This window comes from Leptopilina boulardi, unplaced genomic scaffold (assembly GCF_019393585.1).
Source record: "Leptopilina boulardi isolate dan_hultmark-lab unplaced genomic scaffold, ZJU_Lbou_2.1 LbouV2_310, whole genome shotgun sequence".
NCBI classification, from domain to species: domain Eukaryota; kingdom Metazoa; phylum Arthropoda; class Insecta; order Hymenoptera; family Figitidae; genus Leptopilina; species Leptopilina boulardi.
In genome coordinates this window covers 2132052-2148541 of record NW_026137875.1, presented here as the reverse complement: position 1 = coordinate 2148541, position 16490 = coordinate 2132052, and the positions used below count along the sequence as shown (strand labels likewise).

General features: G+C 21.3%; 1 protein-coding gene across 2 annotated transcripts; it reads left to right on the top strand.

Annotated features, from left to right (window-relative positions):
• Positions 1-78: 78 nt before the first annotated feature.
• Positions 79-15518, top strand: LOC127283624 (hybrid signal transduction histidine kinase D). Of its 2 annotated transcripts, XM_051308614.1 has the most exons (8): positions 79-317; positions 4396-4545; positions 6393-6475; positions 6616-6736; positions 8073-8967; positions 9806-10046; positions 11478-11714; positions 13896-15518. In XM_051308614.1, exons 1-8 carry the CDS (start codon positions 238-240, stop codon positions 13958-13960), a joined length of 1872 nt encoding a protein of 623 aa, XP_051164571.1. In that variant the 5' UTR covers positions 79-237; the 3' UTR covers positions 13961-15518. The 2 variants fall into 2 exon arrangements, with proteins under 2 accessions (XP_051164571.1, XP_051164572.1); XM_051308615.1 differs by lacking the exon at positions 4396-4545.
• The last annotated feature ends 972 nt before the right edge of the window (positions 15519-16490 follow it).

The window sequence follows — 16490 nt, the reverse complement described above, 5'->3', positions numbered from 1 at the left end:
TGATAAACACAAGAATTATTATACCGTTTGTGTGGTAACACTGCTTTCATCGGTTTCATATAACAGTTGTGTATATATTTTACATACACCCACACATGTATTATGATCATTATATTATGATATAATGTACACGTACCGATATAATATGCAAAAATAACATCGTTCCAAATGGATGGAATTCCAACATTTATTGCATTTTCTGTGTACATTTGACAAGAAATTGTTATCAATATATAAATGAGTTTACAAGATAGTTACTTCTCGGATGATGTGGAGAATGATTTAATTGTTTTCTCCAAGGACGAAACACGAAAAAGGTATCTTTCATCATATTTTTTGTTATATATATATATATACATTGCATGTTCATTTGACGTAACCTTAAAATTTTGATTCATTTCATTATTATTTTTTTATTGAAATTTTTCATTCGTGCGACATTATTTAAAAACAACAAAAATTATATATTTTTCTGCCTTTCATTATTGTGCTAGAGAGACGCTAACGCGTATTTGACTTATTTTTAAAGACAACAAAAAAAAAACTATAAAGAAATACTTCTTTGTTATCGAACCGTAACTAAATCTTGCTCTAATTTCTAAACTTACATATATATATGTAGTTCTAGGGTTTTTATCAATTGACATAAAATCAATAATTTGCTAATTTGATTATTTTTCTATAATTTATGTAACCTTTGGCTCGCATGAATTTACGTCTAGTGTAAATGATTATTTGCAATAGTTTTTTTTTTAAATATTATTTATTTCTTTTTTTTTTCTTTAGTACTTTTTTGAAAATTGTTTATTTATTTAATTAATTATACGAGCAATGCTTGTAAATAAATAATTTTGTGTAGAATTTTTTTTTGTAAAATTTGTTGAATTTAAAAATTGTAAAATTTTGTAAAATTTATTAAATTGTAAAAATTTTTATAAAATATTATATTTGTTTGATTCATATAAAGATATAAGGAAGATTTCGCATCTGTGAATAAGAATTTACATTCTGCAACAATTATACTCTTAGTTAACCAGAGTTGAACGAACGAATAATTTTGACCTCACTTTGGTAACTATATTATATATATGCATATAACAATATTAACTATTACACAAGCAATTAATTCATAAGCAAATTAGATTTAATCTGAATCTTATCTAATAACACGAGATTATGAACTCCATACTCTAGATAATTATTAACGCACTTAACTTATAATTTATAGCTTAATATAGTAATTTCACGATTGTATAATCTATATATATAAACTCTTGAAGTAAGGAAACGACAAAAGTAATTCACATTTCTACCGAGTTAATTTCACTCTTTTAACAGTTGAAATACAAGTTTAATAAATTTTTCTTCTATAATTATAGTGCTGCTAATTGTATAAACTTGAAATTCAAGTCGCGAGTCTTGAGTTCTTCAGAGTTGACTCCTTTCTTTATTTTTCATATATAAATGAACAAAATAGTATTTTTTTTTTTAAATAATTGTTTATTTACAAAATCAAATATTATATTTATAATATTAAATTATTAAAATTAATATTATTAAATTATTAATATTAAAAATATTCACAGTATAATATTAATAATATTCAATATTATTCTTGTGTTGTAAATAAATAAATTTTTTTTTTTTTTTTGACAAAAAATGTGAAAAAATTATGTTACTGAATTCCACTACGTTTATGTTCGACGATTAGAAAACAAATTATTTTTCAATAAAGGGAAAATTGTAAAATTTGTTTTCAAAGAAAAAAAATATTTTTAAATAAATTTTTGATCAATGAAGATTGCAAAAAATATCTTTGAGACAAAAATTCAGAGAATTTTTTTTTTTTCTTTTTTTTTTTAAAATTGTTGATTATGAACGTTGTAAACTTCAACATTGGGAAAAATTTTATTTTTTACGTTAGTAAAATTTACAACGTTTATGATCAATGATCAGGCCTCGGATTATACAACTTTTTCCAACTTTTTTCGACTTATTTTAATAAAATGCGACTTTTTTTTTACATTTTTTTACAAAATTTTTAAACAAAATACGTTTTTTTTTAGTATAGAATGCATATCTTTTTCAGATTTTCTTTATTTCAATTATTTAATCAATTTTTAACTAAAATTCTTCACTAAATTAATTATTTTTAATAATTATAATGAAATTCTTCACAAATTCAAATATCTTAAACTATTTTTCAATTAAAATTTTTATGAAATTTAATAATTGTATTATAATTTCAAAAAAATTAGCAAATAAAATTACCAACCATTTTTAATTAAAATTCACTTGAAATTTAATTATTTGCAAAAATTTTAATTATTTTTAATGATTTTTATAATATTTTTCGAAAATTCAATTATCTGAAAGCAATTTTTCAATTAAAAACTTTTGGAATTTAATTTTTTTATGTGACTTCTATTAAATTTTTCAGCAACAAAAATCACTAAAAATTTCTCTTATTAATTATTGTCTGAAATTTAACACAATCTTTTAAAATTTAATTATTTTCAAAAATTTCAATTTAAAAGTTAAAATTTAATTCTTTCTAAAATTTTTTGAAATTTAATAATTTCAATTATAACTCTCCTGAAATTTAATTATTTCTAATGATTTTTATAATATTCTTCGAAAATTCAACTATCTGAAACCATTTTTCGATTAAAAAATTTTTAAATTGTTGTATTTTTGTCTGCAATTTCTAATAAATTTTTTAGTGACAAAAATTATCAAAAAATTTTAATTAAAAATCACTTGAAGTTCAATTAATTTCAAAAATCAAAATTGTAAATCTTTGAAAATTCAATTGCTTTTAAAAAATGTTATCTAAAATTATTTGATAAATTATTTTTAGTTCTGTAAAATTTAATTATTATCTGAAAATTAACAAAATCTTTTGAAATTCAATTAATTTCACAAATTTCAAAATTATTATTTAAAAAACATTTTATTTAAAAATCTGTAAAACTTGATTAAGTATTGTCTGAATTTTTTTTTGACCATCAAAACTAAAAACTATGACAAAATTTTTAATTCTAATAAATTGCCTAAATCAGACATCAAAAAAATTATAAAAATGGAACTTTAAGAATTTTTTTTAGAAATTTGTCCTACTTAAATAAAATTTTTGAAAATTTATCATACAATAATTCTTGATAATATTCAAATAGAATTATTCTCATTACAGAATTAATAAAATGATTTTAATATATAACAACATTAATTATTTAAAGTAAAATATTCATTAACCAATTAAATTTTGTTATAAAAAAAATCGACTTTTTCGCCTTTTTTTTAAATATAAATCGACTAAAATGACTTTTTTGTGTCTGAAAGTTGATTCGATGCCTGTTGATTGAAAAAAAAACTATATTTTGCATTTGGAAAATAATAAATTAATTATATAATAATAAAATTTTTTGCAGTAGAAAATATTTTGAATTATTATATTTGAATAAAATGCAATAATTTCCATAAATGAGTTTCGAAAAACTTTTAATAAAAAAAAAAAAATCATAATAAAATTAAAAAATTTTTTCCAAAAATCTGTAAACTGTTGTAAGTTAAATTCTGAAATATTCTAAATATAAATAATAAAAAATTTATAGTCATTTTTTAAAAAAGTTGCCTAAAAAAGGTCAATTTATAGAAAATTGTTGAATAAAATAATTTAAAAAAAAAAAAATGTTGAATCAGAAAAAAATTCTCATAAACCCATACAAAATTTAAAAAAAAACGTCTAATTCAAAAATAAAGTTTCAAAAATTATTTTAAGCTTATTTTTTCTTTTATATTAATCGTAATTTTTACTCTTTTAAAACTTTTAATTATATTGTTTCATTTACAGATTTAAAATCAACAATTTATAATAATAAAAGCAAAAAAAATTTTTGAACGTAAATTGGTCATTTTTTCTATTTTGTTACATATAAAGTACGAAATTTTTAATGTCGAAAAGTCTTTGAGGCCTATGATCGAGAAACGTTAAAAAAAAAAATTTTTTTTGACAAAATACCTATTAAAATAATTTGCATAGAAAAATATTTTTTCTTCTAAATCGTTGACGATAAACGTAAAGTCAACCGATATTTTTTTTTTTTTTTGTAAATTAATTTGAATAAGTGGTTAAAAAAAGAGAGGCTTTTGGCAAATTTTTTTTTTTTGGTGGTGGCGAAACAAAGAAAGAACCATGAGGAAGACGATGAAAGTGAAAGTATTATAATGTTATGTAAAAGCTAGCCAATGTTTAGTACATTATAAACTGGTGGGATATTTGCGATTGTGACGAAGCTTCACACAAGTTACATTCACCTCTCTTCTTTTGCTTACTATACTTACAGTTTGGTTTTACTTTCAGTCGCGATCAGATCACACTCTTTTCACTTTCAGAGTGCTGGTGTTTCCGCCGGTGAACAACTATAGACGATTTCTTATACATCAACTTGTGCAAGATCGGTATCCAAATATTTTGTACACATTCTCCATCGGTCAGGGACTCGCGAGAAGAACCGTAGTGTGCTTTAAATCCGATGTGATAAGGTGAAAATAAATAATAATTATATGCAAAGAAGAAAAAACAAAAAAAAAATTCATCGTGTGTGAGATTTGATTAAATTTATCTTATTTTTTATTATTTTAATAAGCACAAAAAAAAATTCGCTTTTACTCAACTAATTTCTTTGCAATTTCTTTTGTTCTGTATTTTTTTTTCTCGGGGAATTTTTTTTTATAGCGTTTCAGGTTTCTATTCAATTGAGGTATAAATTAACCATGCGAATAGGAAAAGTTCTTCGTCCTCTCGATGAATGTAATTAAACGCTTAACTAAATGCTTAGAGAAAACTCATCCTTTGGAAATTGAAAATTCTTGAATAAAAAATATTCATTAGAAAATGTACAATATATATTGAGAAAAATTTTTAATTTAAATTACGGCTCTAAAAAAAATTTACAACTTGAATTTTCAATGAAAATTTTAAATTATTAATTTTAGTTGGATAATTGAAATTTTTTTAACATGTAAAATTATTATAAATTGTAATTATAATTGAGAAAGTATTTTATTGGAAAATTTGTTTTTGAATTTTTTTTTTCGATTTTTTGAAATTTTTTTGTTTTTAGTTTGACAATATTAATTTCGTTATATTGCAATTTTTTACTCTTCGCACTGAAGTGATACAATTTAATAATTTTTATTATATAAATTAAAAGGTATTAAATGAAAGTCATGCATATAGCGCGTTGAATTAAAGCACATATTGCACAATCATTATATTAAAAGTGAAAATACCAAGCCTTGGCAAAAAAAAAAAAAAACGAGTCTTGGATTTATACTACAAGTTTTACTTTTTGCGATGGAAGATATTAAATTTTTATTTAAAGAAATGAAATTTAAAGAAAGGAAAATTTTCAAATTTTTTTTTTATATTCTTTCCTGTTAACTTTATAAAGATAAAATACTCTGAAGAAATATTAATAAAAAAATTTAATGATTAATTACAAAACTCAAAACATTATTCTATGAATTGATCTTAGAATTTTGTGAATTTGTTTAAAACTGAAAATTTGAACGATAATTCCAATTATTTTTTAATTATTTTATTAATTATTTAAAGATAATTTCAATTATTTAATTGAATATAATTTCAATTAATTGATTGAATAATATTAAAGAAAAATTTTTTGTTTTTCGAAAGCAATAATTTGAAAATTTTAATTTTTCTGTTAGATTCTTTTAAATATTTGCATCAATCTTATAATATTTCAATTGAATTAATTTTTAGAATATACATTTTGTAAATTTGTTTAAAATGAAAAATTGACTGATTTTATCTTGAAATTTTTCTTCAAAAATCTAAATTAAATTCATTTTTAAAAATTAGATTTCAAAAAAACTATTATGAAAAAAGGCACTAGAAAATTTATATTTCAAAATTTTTTTCACTAAATTTATACTAGAAATTTTGTCTAAAAATTATTCTTTCATTAAAGAATTAATGAAATTAATGAATTTACAAATTACTAAAAAAATATTTAATAATAATAATAATAACAAATAATCAATATAATTTCAAAAATGGATAGAATAATAATAATAATCATAATAAAATTATAAATCTTGTTTCCTAGCTTCAAAGAAAATTTTCATATCAATTGCATTCATTTTTTTGTTTGTTCATTAATTACCCTTTCATCATCTTTTTCATGTACATAATTCGTTTGATTTAATTTAAAAATTCTCACACTCGATGAAACACCAAGTGACAAAAAAAAATCAACAGTAAAGCAATATTTAATATGCTTAATTAATTAAAATTAAATGAATAATTGATTTTTAAAATTAAAAATTAATAATTTGTTATTTATAAAAATATATTTTCCTCGAAGGGATCCAAAATCGAGTGCAATGGGTGTTCAAGAACAATGTTCACTATCGTCTACTCAGGAATTCAACGTTCAAAAACAAAGAGGTGTGTGTGAGTGTAAATTTTGAAAAAAAAAAAAAAATTAACATTATAATTTTTTTTCATTTTTTTTTTTTTAACATCAGTTTTTTTTTAAACGTGAAAAATCAGTGTCTTGTTTTTTTTTTCATGTGTCGTTTTTTTAGTAAAAACAGTTCCCACAGTGGAGATTTATAGACCGCCAGCTGCTAGAAGAAAAAGAAATGAACTTGTTGCTTCCGAGTCAACGACCAATCAGCCAGTACCAGATTCTTGTGCCTCAACTAAGTAAGGAAAATCAACTATTACTTTTAAAATACCGTTAACCGGGGGGGTTATTATGGTACGAAAATTGCAATTTTCTTCTTTGATGCTTAATCAAAATTTTAAATTTTTTAGAAAAAATGTTTTCAACTATTTAGTAATGTTAAGAGCATTCTTATGAAGATTTTCTCTAAGTTTTATTAGAAATTTTTTTTCTATGTAAGTTATGTAAACTCAAAATTTGTACCATAATAACCCCGCGATTGGGGCAATTATGGTAAAAAATTTGTTTTTGTTCATAAAAAATATAGTGAAAATTTATTTTCTTCGAATTAAGCTGTATGGAAACTTTTTATTTCATATTCAGGAAATAATTTTTAAAAAGTTGCTGAAAACTCTTCATTATTATTATTATTATAGGAACTTTATTAAAATTACTGCATTTTTTTAGATTAGAATATTTTTACATTGTTTTATTTTTTAATTTTTAATTTAAATTTAAAATTAAATTTTATTTTATAAAGATTTTCATAGATTTTTCAAATTTTCAATAAAATTTTTTCATCTTTATAAATTTTTTTTTCTGATTTCTAAAAGCAAATTTACTAATAACATTATAGTTACTTCATTTGGCAAAATGTCAAACTATAATTACAGCTGGGTGTCAAATTTTAATATTTTGAAATTATTATTTTACAAATTCAATACCATAATCGCCCCTTGTGTAACATTTTTTCAAAAGTCCATTTTTAAGTAATTTTTTTTTTTAATAAATACCTAAAATCTTCATTGATAAAAAAAATTATAAAAAAACAATTTTTTTTTTTATAGAATTTTTTATAATTTTTCATTTTAAAAAGTAATTTATTTTCTATTCGTAAATTTGGATAAAATATCAATAATATGCCTAAAGTTCTGAAAGTTCCAATAAACGAAAAATTTATTTACTACTTTTATAACTTCAAATTTTATGAATTTGAATATATGATCAACAATTTAGAAAAAGAATAATTTTTTTATGCAAATTGTTATAATTTTTTCACTGAAAAATTTTTTACAATACTTTTCAATTAACAATTTACAAAAAAAAATTTAATTTTACAATATACAAAATTAAAAGTGAAAAATATATATTAAAAATTTTAATAAATTTTAATATTAAAGATTTAAATCATTGTAGCCCCGATTTCTGATAAATAAAACTTTAATTTTTAAATGTTAAAAAAAAAATTTTGCTCTCATTTCTTTACTAGAAAAAAATCGCAAAATTTCTCTATTTTTTTTTATTGTGATTAAAAAAAAAAATTTTTTTTGTTTAATTTTCAATTTATTCACTTGTAAAAAAAATAATAATTTACAGAACAATTCGCCAAAAGCGACCGGATCGCGCGGTTTATGTGCCAAGACATAGAAGAAGTTTAGAAGTAGAAGAGAGTCCAGTGAGACAGGAAAAATGTCGCGTTGATAAACACAGAGAATCAGATTATTCGATAAATTCGCCGATTCACATTTTAAAAACATCATCATCAAATATTTCAACAATTAACAATGAGAGATTAAATATAAAAGAAGAATCAATTGAAAATCAAGAAACAGAATCGATAAACAATTTTGAATCTATTTTAAATTCTCAAAATGATGATGAGTCTTCCAATTTGAGTAATTGTACTTCTAATTACTCTAAGACAAATGAACAATTGAGAATGGAAGAAAATTTTCTTTTAGAAACTAATGATAATTCAAATAAATCTGACACTGATGATAGATTAATTACCACATTTGTTAATGATAAAAAAACAACAGACGAAAAGAATAATAAAATTTGCGATAGTGAATCATTAACAATAGATAGAGACAATATGAGTGAAATTATTATTCTCGAGTCTAATAATGAAGAAAATTGTGATATTGAAATGTCGTCGAATCGTCAGGAAATAAATAATGATGATAATAATGACGCTTCAAGACGGGATATTGTTGTTAATCAGATGAATAAAAGAATAATTAGCAATAATTCCATATCTGATGTTCTTATTATTTCTGATACAAGAAATAGTGATGATAATGTTAAGGAAGAAGTTTCTGTTATTTCAATGACACCTCCGGAAAAGAAGAAAGTGAAAAAAATTGAGAGGCAAAAAAGTAAACCTGCAGCACCACCATCGCCGCCTATTAAAATTGACAGAGACGATTGTGATTGGGATAGTCTTTTTGATGACAATGGCGATTGTTTGGATCCAACTCTCATTAATGAGGTATGTTTCTCCTTCTTCTTTTTTTTTTTTTTATTAGAGAAAATAGAAAATTTAATTCTTTTTTGTTGTAATTATTTTTTTTTCTCCTAAGATTTTAATAATTACTTTTTAAAGTGAGAGACCAGTGAAATTTTAATCTATCGAAATTTAAATGTGTAAATTTTTTTTGCCAAAATAATGGAGTATTTAAAATTATAATATATTATATGAAAAATTGAAAAAACTATTTACATAGCTGATAATTTCTTGAATAGAATTTGAAATTCTTAAAAAATTAAATTTGAATTTCTCTTATAATTTTCATTATTTTTCACTGACAATTTTTTCATAATTCTGAATAATCGATCGTTCAGATTTTGAAAATTTTTGAAAAAAAATAATAAAATGGTCAAAAATTACTTTTTTTAAATTTTTTTTATAAGGAAATTATTTTAAGTTCCAAAAATATGTCAAAAAAAAATAGTTGACAATTTTTTTGCAAACTTATACATCAGTAATTTTTAAATTTACTTTTGAAAACTTTTTGTAAATCTGTTTAAAATTAAAAAATTATGGAAATTAGAATTATTTGACTGAGTAATTAAAGAATTCAACTTTTTCCACAATTTTTATTATTTTTAATACGTTTTTCTCGTGATTCTGAATAATCGATTTTGAAAAATTTGGAATTTTTTCAAAAAATAATAAATTTTTAATTTTAACACCTCTAAACAACATTAATTTTGATAGGTTGAAATTTTACCGGTTCCTCCGCTTAAAATAAAGAAAAAAATTTTTAATTATTCGAAAAAAAAATGATTCGAATATGTTGGCAAATGTATTTGGTAATTATTTTCAGCTTTCATCGGCAGTTGGTGAAGTGACAATCGAACAACCAAAAAACAGTTACAAATCATATACAAAGACTATTGAAGTCTCTAGCGATGAATATGCCCATGTTCTTGAAATTTACAATTTTCCATCAAATTTCAAAACGTGTGATTTAGTTGCTGTTTTTAGTCCATTCAAAAGTGGTGGTTTTGAATTAAAATGGGTTGACGATACTCATTGTTTAGGTGTCTTCAGCAGTCCACTCGTTGGTAAGATACATTTTTTTCAAAAATAGAAAAAATTTATTTCTATTCTTAATCGGGGTAATTATACCAATAAAAACGCTATTTTTTTTACTAAATGAAATTTTACTAAAATTTACTAAAGAATAAGTATATATATATTTTTTTAAATTAACAACATAAAATTTCAATTATTTGATTGAACAATTAAAATATAATTTCAATTTTTAAATTGATTGATTTTTTTTTAAAACAAATTATATAATAATCTTTTTTTTCAAATCAATTTAGTTACAATTGAATGAATTTATCTTTAAAAAGTTTCTATTTCTAAATTGTTTTGTAATGTGACATTTAAAATAAAGATTAAATAATATTTTTTAAATTTGAAATGAATCATAATTAGTTATATTAATTGTATTCATTTTTTTTTCGTTTTTATTATTCAATATATTAAAAATGTAAAATGGGATTACAGTTATTCGAATTACTTAATATGTTGAATTAAGTAATCAAGGTCAAGGTTAAAAGTAGTACAGAAGGTTTTGAAGTAGGCCTTTCGTTCATAACTTTCCATCGTCGACTTTTTATGTAATATATGATTCTAGGTTCTTTTTAATTCAATTCTGTGAAAAAAAGTTCCTTTTTTATGTTTCATTCTTTTTTTTTTCATTTTTCCGAGAGATTTTCTTTTTGTCTTTGTTTAATTTTTTTCCAAGAAATATTTACATTTAGTTTTCTTAGAATATCAATAGAAAATCTTTTTTTATATAATAACAAACAGGATATATTTTTTGTAAATCAGAAAAAAAAATTTTTTTTTTATAACAACAGTAGTAAATATATGTTTTGTATTTTTAATAAAAAAAAAAATAAAATTTTTAATAGCATCTTGAACTTTGAAAAACCGAAAAAAATGACGTGAAAATACCTTATATGGAAAAAACGATAAATTCGCCTCGATTTTTTTTCAAGTATTTCTTTCTTTAAACTTGAATTTTTAAATATATTTAAACTTACGATTTTTGAAACATTTTTTAAACACATTTCCAATTTTTTGTAAAATAGTTGTTTTTTTTTAATTTACGCTTAAAAAAGTTAATTGAATTTTTTTTTGGCAAATTTTTGATTGTAAACATAATTTTTGCGATGTAAGTTTTAATTTAGAAAACCATGACAATTTTTTTAACCCCATAGAAAACTGTAAAAAAAAGCCTTGAATTTGATTTCAAAATTTTAATGTCCAACCAGTAAATGTGATATTAATAATTTATTAATAGAAAATTTATCATTTTTTCAATGTTGTTAGAACTTTTATGTTATGAATATATAAAAAATTATTTGAAAGTGATAGAAAGTATCAATATACATAATATAAATATAATATGTAGTGTATCTAAGAATAATCATTTTAACGAGGAATGCGGTTTGTATTTTTTTTTTTTTTTTGTTATTTAGCTGCAGAGGTATTGGCATCCGATCATCCAGTTGTAAAAACTCGACCGTTAAGTGAGGCCACTGCTCTCAGCAAAACAAAAGCGAGAAAAAGCTCGGAATTTTTGCAGCCTTATAGAAATCGTCCGGAGACGTGTGCTGCTTTAGCGAGGCGTTTAGTTACCGGAGCTCTAGGTGTTAAATTAGCAACAGCTAGACAAGAACGTGAACGTGAAAAAATTGTTTTACGTGAAGCCAAAGGTAATATATAATACTTGCCACATTAAATGTACATATATATATATATATACATGATACATACGTGAAAGTTTTTTTCAACTTTCAACTTTATAGAATTAAAAACTAAAATGATTTATCATTTTTATCAGGGATATTAAAAATATTTTCCATAAAAGTGAAAAAATTTTTGTTTGTACTTTATTTGAAATTGCAAACAAAAATTTAAAAAAAAAAACAAATTCTTTGATTTAGTATTTACTATATTAAGGAATTTGAATAATTTTAGTATATTAAATTGTCAGGGTTGCCATAGACCTGGAAAACCTGGAATTGTCATAGAAATTTTTTTAGTCATGGAAAACTTGGAAATGTCAGGGAATTTTGTAAAATATCATTCTGAAAATATAATTTAGTGCTTAAATTTGAAATCAACATAAAATTTTTAAATCTTAATCTCTATCAAAAATGATCTCTTATATAATACGGTTCATTATTTCAGTAATTTCATTATGTAATTCAATTTTTTAGTGGAACAAATCTTATAATTAAATTAATTTTTAGCAAAATTTTATAAAGTTAAATTAATAAATTGATACTAATTCAATAGGTCACGAATTAAACGACTTTTTTCAATGAATGCAACTTTTTTCGGATAAAATGAGATTTATTTCGATTTTTATAGCGTGTAAAAAAAACTGATCAATTTATTTATTGAATTTTTATTTGATAAAGAAGGACATGAAGAAAAAAATTAGTTTTGAGTAATTTTTATTAAAAAATTATTTTTTGCATTAGATTCCTGTTTAAAAATTTTATGATTTAAAATCTTGAAAATTCTTCTAACTTAAAAATTATTTTCACTATTTGACTCAACAATTTCTCAGGAGTTGACTTTAAATATATAAGTTTTTATAAAACTGATTTTCAAAGTTTGTGACAATTTCAACTCAAAAATTTTATTGAAAATTTGAAAAAAATTTCTATAAATTTACTTTAAATTAATAAACAAATAAATGAAACTTAAAAATGGTTCAGAAAAAAGAATTTTGCTTTTTTTTTAATCTAAAGATCTTGAAAATTTTTTACAGCTAAATTCTGAAATATTCTAAATAATATTTTTTAAAAATATTTTCATGAATTATTCTTAATAAAAAATTTTATTTTATCTATATCACAAATATTTGGTTTGTTATTGAGTTTCTATATGATAAAATAGTATATAAAACAAATTTAGTTTTGAATAATTTTGGAAAATCTATTTATTTTAAAACTTTTTTTTTAATTATTTGACTCAATTTATGAAGAATCGACCTTAGATAAATTTTTTAAAAGATACTTTTTTGTGCCTTAAAGTCGATTCGAAGTCTGATTCAATCGAATTTTCATTTCGTATATAGAGTTTTTATCTAAGCGAATTCTATCTATTAATTGAAAATTAGTTGAAATAAAAATTTGGCTGAATAAAATTTCTGCTAAAGAAGAAATAATAAAAGTGAAAATTTGATTAAATAAAAATTCAGATAAGTAAAATTAAATCAATACAAAAATTTAATTATATAAAAATTCCATTAATTAGAAATTCTAGGAAATAAATATCTATGAAAATTCCGTTACATATAACTTTTGTTAATCAAAAATTCTGTTAAATAAAAATTCGCTAAAGTAGATAATATGAAAAAATCAGATAAATAAAAATTTCATTAAATGAAAAATCAATTAAACAAAAATTCTTTGATAATAAAATTCCATTTATTATAAATTTTAATTTATAAAATCTGGTTAAATAGAAATTCGATCTTGTTGACATCGAAACATGGAAAAAAAAATCATTATTTTTAATTTTTATGATTTCATTTTGCGATTTCTTGCAAGAAATTAATTTACACAATATTTTATTGTTAATTTAATTGAAATAATTTGTATTTTTTTTTTGGCGTAAGTGGCTAAAAAAATTCATCAAAATATATTTATTATTTGGATCTGGAATTTTTTTTTAAAAATGATCTGGAAAAGTCATGGAATTTGAAAATCAGTCTTTCGTGGTAACCCTGAATTATTGATTCGTAATTTTTCATCAGGGATATTAAAATTATTTTAATATTTAATTTAAATTTCTTGATTTTATCAAGGTTTTCTTTTTCAATATTTGCAGAGTATTTTTTTCTCAAATTCAATTTTCTTCATAAAATTTAATATTTTCAGAAAAGAAAAAATTGGCAAATAAACAACGTGATGACGCTTGGGAAGGTGTGATTGCTGAAAAATAACTTTGGCTTTTTTTGTTTTATAAAAATAACGGGTCTTGATATGAAAACAGGCTATTTGTTATATATATTACACAAGAGGCCATAATAATCAGCGAGGAGAAAAAAAAAACTATAACAAGTGGAAAACAAAAGAAAAAGAAGAATATGTGAATAAAGAAAAAAAAAAGAAGACTTTTTCGCGTGCCTTACTCATCTACATAATTCTCATTCGTTTAGATGAATGTTTGAAATAAATAATATATATTTATTAGTTCATCCTGATAGATGAGTTAGGCGAGTTAGACGTAACTTTCCTTGGATCTCTGTTACAGAACTCTCTGTCGTAGATTTATATAGATTATATATAAAATATAAATGTAAGAAAAAAAAAAAACAAATTTAAGCGTCATATCACTTTATGAAAACAGTTATTTGATAAATTGCTGAGATACGTGTTTGAGAACGTTGACTAGTTTATGCACTTTAATTCACTCGACCTTATAAATGTTAAATGACATTAATTTTCATACCTCAATGATTTCCTCAGTTAATATTACATATATATATATATACATGCCATCAAGAAATATTACATCATTTATTTTATCCGTTAAAATTCATCATAAAATTTTAATTGTCATTTTATTTTACATTTTCAAATTTTGAAAATTATTTGTCATTTTCATTTTTAAATCAGAGATTTTAAGGAACAAAGTTAATTGAACAATAATAAATATCCGTTATTAATATTAATATTCACAGTATAATATTAATATTATAATAATTAATAAAATTATGTTAATATTAATATTAAATTGTGTTAATACAATAAGATACAAAAATTGTACAATTTCAACATATAAAAAAATTTTATTTGTAACAGTGAATTACTAGAATAGTGTAAAATAGCAAAAAAAAATAAAAACTTTTTTTTATTCTAGTTAAATCTTTCGCTGTTCCAAATAAATCTTTTTTTCTGCATAATGTTAATATATTAATTAATTGATTTAATATATACACAACGATAAATGAAATAAAATTATTGTTTCTTGATTGATAATGTATGCAGAAATTTGCAAATATGCAAATTTTACCTGACAATAAACTGTTGACCCAATGTCCATCCGAGTAACTTAAACATCGATGCAATTTTGTGCAACGAAATTTATTATAATTGTAAAAATTTATATATATATATGTATTCTTATAAAAACAACATAAAATCTAGATAAGATATATTTCAAATGAAATATTGTGGCATTATTTGTATTTATATATATGTCGTGTAGTTGTCATTTTCTAGAATATAATATTTGAGAAAAAAAAAATTCTATATATTATATAAATAACGATCTGCGCACAATCTTATATAGAGAAAGGTGAAATTTTTCTCTTTTAAAACTGAAGCGAGATTGTATTTTTCTATACAATTGTTGCCGATAAAATTATATGACAGATATATACCTAGTCACAATGTACGAGAAATACACACGTTACCTATATTCAATGTTACTTTGTAATATGTTGATTGGGAAACATTATTTGTCGAGATTAATAAAAGTATTTTCTGAATCCATAATTTCTTAATACAATATTATTTTAATAAAACTTCCACTCCTTTTTTTTATTAAGGGGAGGGACTGATGAAATTTCAACTCATCGAAATTAATGTTGTTAAGGGGTGTCGAATTTTTTTTTCTGGTATTATTTGAAATCGAAAATTATTCTGAAATTATCAAAATTAAAAAAAAAAAATTTTTTTGACCATTTTAGAAATTTTATTTTTTGAAAATATTAATAACTTTAAAAATCCATACGATTGATTGTTCAGAATCATGAAAAAAGACTACAAAAAAAAAATTACCGATAAAAAATAATAATAATAATTGTAGAAGAAATTGAATTTTAAAGGAATAATTGATAAAATTTAAACCAAACATAATTGGTTTTGTTTAGGGGTAACAATTTAAAAAAAATTTTTTTTAGAACCTGAAATCATATTTTACTATAAAAAATGAAAAAAAATAATTTTTTTAACCTATTATTTTAATTTCTATTTTTAATATTATTTAAGGAAAAAAAACAACTTTAAGTAAAGAAAATTTCCTGACATAGGTACAAAGCATTTCCTCGATTTTGTACTGTAATTGTTATTAATAACAAAAAAAAAATTAACATTCCCATAAATACATAAAATAAAAAGTTAATTTTGAAAAAGTTTAAGAATTAAATAATTAACTGATAAATAAATAAATTTTTAAATAAAAAATAGAAAAAAATACAGTGTTGAAGAGAAAATTTTATAGAAAAATCAAGAATTTTAGAAATTTCCAAACAGAAATGAATGTACGGGAAAAATTGTCAATTTTGGGACTAGTTTGTATTAAATTTATTTGAAAATAAATAAAGAACAATTCCAAAAACTTGGAAAATGAGAAAAAAAAAAAATTTAAAGAACGAATTTTTTTTTTAAATTACTAAATTCAATTTAAATAATTAGAAAGTAATTTAATTATATATTTAAATATTGTAAAATAGAAGATTTTTTGTT